Source organism: Saimiri boliviensis, chromosome 10 (assembly GCF_048565385.1).
Source record: "Saimiri boliviensis isolate mSaiBol1 chromosome 10, mSaiBol1.pri, whole genome shotgun sequence".
Classification (NCBI taxonomy): domain Eukaryota; kingdom Metazoa; phylum Chordata; class Mammalia; order Primates; family Cebidae; genus Saimiri; species Saimiri boliviensis.
This window is the reverse complement of record NC_133458.1, coordinates 14,089,872-14,095,557: the sequence shown is the minus strand read 5'-3', so window position 1 is coordinate 14,095,557 and position 5,686 is coordinate 14,089,872. Positions and strand designations below refer to the sequence as shown.

The window sequence follows — 5,686 nt, the reverse complement described above, 5'->3', positions numbered from 1 at the left end:
TTTGGAGCCTTGGAGGGAAATCTAGAAGGTAAAGGTGAAATTAAGAGTGGGCCATATAGAGTTGATAGTAATTATTATAGCTAGAAATAACAAGCCTTCCAAGAAAAATTGCAGAAGTAGAGTGCAACTTCTAAGCACAGAACCTTAGCAAATGCCCATAGAATGGAGCAGAACTAAGGAAGTTAAGAATTCTTACAATGCAAATCAACTGGAAGAAGATCAGGACAGAAGTCCATGACAGAGTTGAGAGTTTGAAGGAACAAATAGGTAACATTGTTAAAAGCTAACTAAAGAATGTAAATAGAATAAAATTCTCTAGAATTGCTGCTGACAGGTTATCAGTAACCTTTAAGTTTTCAAGTTCTATAGATTAGTGAGGGTAGAAATTTCTACTGGTTAAGGGATTAATATCAGGAAGTAAATTCAGAAAATGGAGTCCAGTCATTAGAGATGTGAAATGAAGCGGATTTAGAATGCTATATATAAACTAAAGCTTCCTTAATTGAGATGTCTGTATATTTTCTTTTATAAAGAGGGAGAAGGAGTTGCTCAGGAGCAAGAGAAACCTGAGGATAGCAGAGAGAGGGAGTGCATGAAGAAGACTAAGGATTGTTAGTAAATAACGGGCACCTGCCTGTTCAGGCACTCCTGCAGGAGCTTTAGTCCTTCAACTCCTTTAATTTCACCCGGGACCCTTCAGCTGGACAATATTAGGCACATCTCACACATGAAGAATATGAAACTCAGAGAGGCTAAGCATCTTGCTCCAAGCCTCAGGAAGCAGAACAAGCAGATGTGAATACAAAACAGGAGCTGTTAGACTCTGCAGTTCGTACCTTGTCTGAGATCAGACACTATTACTCATTAGTAATGTGACAAGGACTATAGTAGAGAGATGTGTGGGGTGACTGAGAGGAGTGAGTCATGGGCTTGCAGGGTCTCCAGTGAGGCAGAGGAGCAAATGATGTGGGGAAGATCACTGTGTCTGTGTCTTTTCTTCCACTGATAAGCAAAAAATCAGCATCTGTCAAAGATGGCACTTCATAGATATTTGCCTAATTAGTGGAAACAATGTCTACTTCTGGTGCACATCTTCTCTCTATTCAATAAGAGTTGACAGATTTTTTTTTTTTAAAGGGAAACATATACTTGAGATTGTAGAGTTTAAACTAGAATGCCTTCTTTGAGGCAATCAGATGTATTCACAGGTCAGTCAAGATCGAAGAAAAGCACCCTGAGGACCCATCAGGACAGAGCAGTAAAGGAGGAAGTATTGGAGGAGGAAGAAGGTTTTGAGGAGGACATTAGGGAAGAGTTTAGAAAAAATAGATGTGATTCTGAACCATGAAGGAGACGGGCATGTCTGGAACTACATGTTTTGTTTAATCGTTTATCAAGCAAGAGACTTGCAGCCCTGACAGTCTTTCTCTTGCTGCTAAGACACTCTAGTCTGACCTGTTTCCGGCCTCAATGCCCCTGCCCCCTTTCTCTCCTAGTTTCCCTTACTGTGTGCACTGCAATAAAAGAAAAGTTAGTGAATAGGTGGACACGAAATAAGAAGGAATTAGTTCAAAACTTTTTCAAATGTAACCTGTTTCTGTTTAAGGTTCACAACTGATGATATAATGAACACATTTGTTTTACTGAAAAAGCCTTTGCAAAAGAAAACATCAGGGAATCTCCATTCCAAAGCACATCTTCTTTGTTGAAGACAGGGTTGAAGAAGGTCTTTAAACAACCGCTTTCGATTCATCTCTTGTGTCTAACATGTCTAACTATTCATATCTTTGTTTTTGTTATTTTAAACCCATATTTAAAGGGTAGATTCTTAACAGAAACAAGTAGAAAAGAGAAAAATACAAAGAACAAGATGCCATCACAATGTCCTCCCTTATTCCACTAATGATCGAAGAAACCAAAGCCTATCAAAAAGACCAGTGAATCCTCAAAGCCTCCAAGCCCGTAGAGCTATTAGACGTTGCTACCAATTTATATTGGATATTGTGGAAGGGATATGAGAGCAAAGTTGCTGCTTTATCTACCCCCAAAGCAGAAGTCATCATACTGCTAACACTCCTAGTACTAGTACTACCAGTGAGTGTACACCAAGTACTTCCCTATAACCTATGTAAGTTTGACTTAAAAGTAACTATGAGTCATTTAATAGTAATCTGTCTTACCTCTGAACCTTGTCACTAAAGAAAAGTCACCTACCTGCTAGATAAAACCTAGGTTCTCTGATTCCACGCTCTTTGCACAAGACCCTTGCCTCTTCCCAATGTTTCCTTTTGTAACTGATATACGTATTTCATCAAGTTGAGTCTAGTCTGCATATTTGCGATAGTTTCCAACTGTCTGTCTTCACTGTTTATCATTTTTCTGACAATTTTCAATTACCAGGCTCTTCTTGCTCTGGAATCAAATAAGATGGTAAAAATGTTAAAACTCCTAAAACTGCACTACATCATCTCCAGGCTTTAGCTGACCTCCCTGAGACAAATCATGTCCTTTTTGAGGGACTTGCCTGTCTCTCTGAAGCAGAGTAGATACAATGCATGTTGGAATCCAGGTTGTTAGCTTAACCTCACAAATAATCTAAAGACTGACGCTAGCACTGGCAGGTCATATACATAAGTATTCTTAAAAAGTCATTCTTATGGTTACTCAACAGATTCTGTTTTTTTCTGACTCTCTTCACAGATTAATAATCCTTGAATATTTTAATGGGAAGAGATAACCAGACTTGGGTGAGTGAATTTATTCTCCTCGGCCTGTCCAGTGACTGGGACACTCAGGTCTCCCTCTTTGTCCTGTTCTTGGTCATGTACGTGGTGACCATGCTGGGAAACTGTCTCATTGTTCTTCTGATCAGGCTGGACAGCCGACTCCACACTCCCATGTATTTCTTTCTCACCAACCTCTCCCTTGTTGATGTCTCCTATGCCACAAGCATAGTCCCTCAGCTCCTGGCGCATTTTCTTGCAGAACATAAAGCCATCCCATTCCGGAGCTGTGCAGCCCAGTTATTTTTCTCCCTGGCCTTGGGTGGGATTGAGTTTGTTCTCCTGGCAGGGATGGCCTATGACCGCTATGTGGCTGTGTGCGACCCCCTGCGATATTCGGCCATCATGCACAGAGGACAGTGTGCTAGGTTGGCCATCATATCCTGGGCCAGTGGATCCATTAACTCTTTCATGCAGACCACCATCACCTTTCAGCTGCCCGTGTGCACAAACAAGTTTATTGATCACATATCCTGTGAACTTCTAGCAGTGGTCAGGCTGGCTTGTGTGGACACCTCCTCCAATGAGGTCGCCATCATGGTGTCTAGCATTCTTCTTCTGATGACACCCTTCTGCCTGGTTCTTTTGTCCTACATCCGGATCATCTCCACCATCCTAAAGATCCAGTCCAGAGAAGGAAGGAGGAAAGCCTTCCACACATGTGCCTCTCACCTCACGGTGGTTGCCCTGTGCTATGGCATGGCCATTTTTACTTACATCCAGCCCCATTCTGGTCCCTCTGTCCTTCAGGAGAAGTTGATCTCTCTCTTTTATGCCATTTTGACACCAATGCTGAATCCTATGATTCACAGCCTAAGGAATAAAGAGGTGAAGGGGGCCTGGCAGAAACTATTAGGGAAATTCTCTGTGTTAACATCAAAGCTGGCAACTTGACTCGTGAGCATAACTTAGAGAAAACAGCTTTGCCTCATTGTTCTCCACCCAACACAGATTTGACAGGTATAAACTATGTTGCCCTGGCAACCAGGAAGGAGATGACATAGCATGAACTGTGGATGTTATGTAGGAGGCTGAGTGGTTGAGATAGGGTGTGAGATGTGTGGTAGTTTTATGTCATAGCAGCATAATTAGTGGAGTATGGCACTGCCACCTTAGACCTGTCACACTTATTTAGTCTCCATTTCTTTGTCTTGATAGTAATTTGAATAAACTGTACCATATTATTGTACTGTTGGGTTTGTTACATTATTTGTAATCATGGACCTACACCTAGCTCTTATACTGAATAACTGGTTATTTTTCCATATTTCAGAAAGGTTATAATGTTGTCTTGGGTCAAATGCATATTCACTGCTGAAAATTTGCTCACAATAATACATGATGTAAGTAGCCACATGCAATATATTTGTGATTCATGGAGAAACATCAATTAAAGATCTTGTTCGGTCTGATCACAATATAGCCAAGGGTTGTTTGTATACGATGACAGTATTAGCTAAAGAAAAGCAGAGCCTCAGTAACTGCTAAATAGTGAATGGACAATTTTGCAAGAAAATTATTGCATATTTATGGGATCTTACTTAAAAGCCTAAGGCATTCTAATCTCCAAAAAATTCAAGAAACTTTATCTGAAATTTTGGAAAGAAAATAAATATACAATGAGATAGATGTATAAAAGACCAAAGATGTAGTTAATTTCAGAAAAACAGATTACTTGGACAAGCCAATGAATAGTAATATGGCTTTAATTTGAATTTTTGAAAATCAGGAGCAGTCAGTCTGCTGTGTAGAAGTCTTCCTTAGGTCCCTTTTAAGAGCCTTCTCCTACTCCACCTCACATACATGCAGTAAAGCCCTATTCAACCTTGATGAATCTAGTGGACTGGGATTTTTGAGAGTGTAACTCACCTTTGGTGAAAAACCAAAATATAGCCAAAAAAAAAAAAAGAGTGGGAAGAAATAACTGAACAGGGGACAGGAAAGAAGAAGAAAGAGAAAAACATATAATGATAATGGGGCTCCTTACTTGCTTAATGAGTCTCAACAGGGGGACTCTCTTTGCCTTTGTGTCTTCATTAGCTCATTTGATCTGCAGTTTTTCCATTTATGAACACATTATCACACAATTTCAGAGTCAAAACAAAGTTGAAGGCTCATACATTCCAAAATCCATTTGACATGTCAACTTCCCCATAAAATTGATCTATACCTAAATTTTGTGAGATAGGCAGCTATCCTAAAGGGAGTCAATGATACTGGACTGAATTTTTATTGGTATTAATTCAATAATTATAAATGGAGTGCTTTTTAAAAAATGTGTTAGTGGCAATGAATGATTTATGTGACACTACAGTCAGTAAGATACAGTCCTTGCAGTCAAGGACATGAACACATAGTAAGAAAGACAGACAATGAAGCAATTATAATGCAGTGAGATCGATGTTACAGTGGGAGTAAGCCCAAGAGTTTGTAGAAGTTGACTGACATTATTTTAGAGGACTTGGTATATGAAGGGAGGCTTGGACTAAGATCTGAAAGCTGAGAACATGTTATCAGATGTCAAACAACCTGACCAAAGGAAAACCTCTGCAAAAAGGTAGGAGAGAGTATGGAACTAGAAGAATATCTGGAAGCTGCAATTTTGGGTGGAGGAGAGGGACAGTCATGAGGTTGACCCAGCAATTCCACTGCTAAGTATCTATCCAAAGGAAAAGAAGTCATTATATGAAAAAGACACTTGCACACAAATGCTATAGCATCACAGTTCACAACTGCAAAGATGTGGAACCAACTTAAGTATCCATTGACTAGTGAGTGGATAAAGTAAATGTAGTATATAGACACCATGGAATACTACTCAGCCATTAAAAGGAATGAAATAATGTCTTTTGCAGCAAATTGGTCAGAAAGTTGTTGAAATCAGTAATCCTCTGAATGAACAT

At 39.7% G+C, this 5,686-nt stretch overlaps 1 protein-coding gene across 1 annotated transcript; it reads left to right on the top strand.

Moving 5' to 3' along the window:
• The first annotated feature begins 2,723 nt into the window (after positions 1 to 2,723).
• LOC101046000 (olfactory receptor 2F1) lies at positions 2,724 to 3,677 on the top strand. Its single transcript, XM_003929819.4, has one exon. It carries the CDS (start codon positions 2,724 to 2,726, stop codon positions 3,675 to 3,677), a length of 954 nt encoding a protein of 317 aa, XP_003929868.2.
• The last annotated feature ends 2,009 nt before the right edge of the window (positions 3,678 to 5,686 follow it).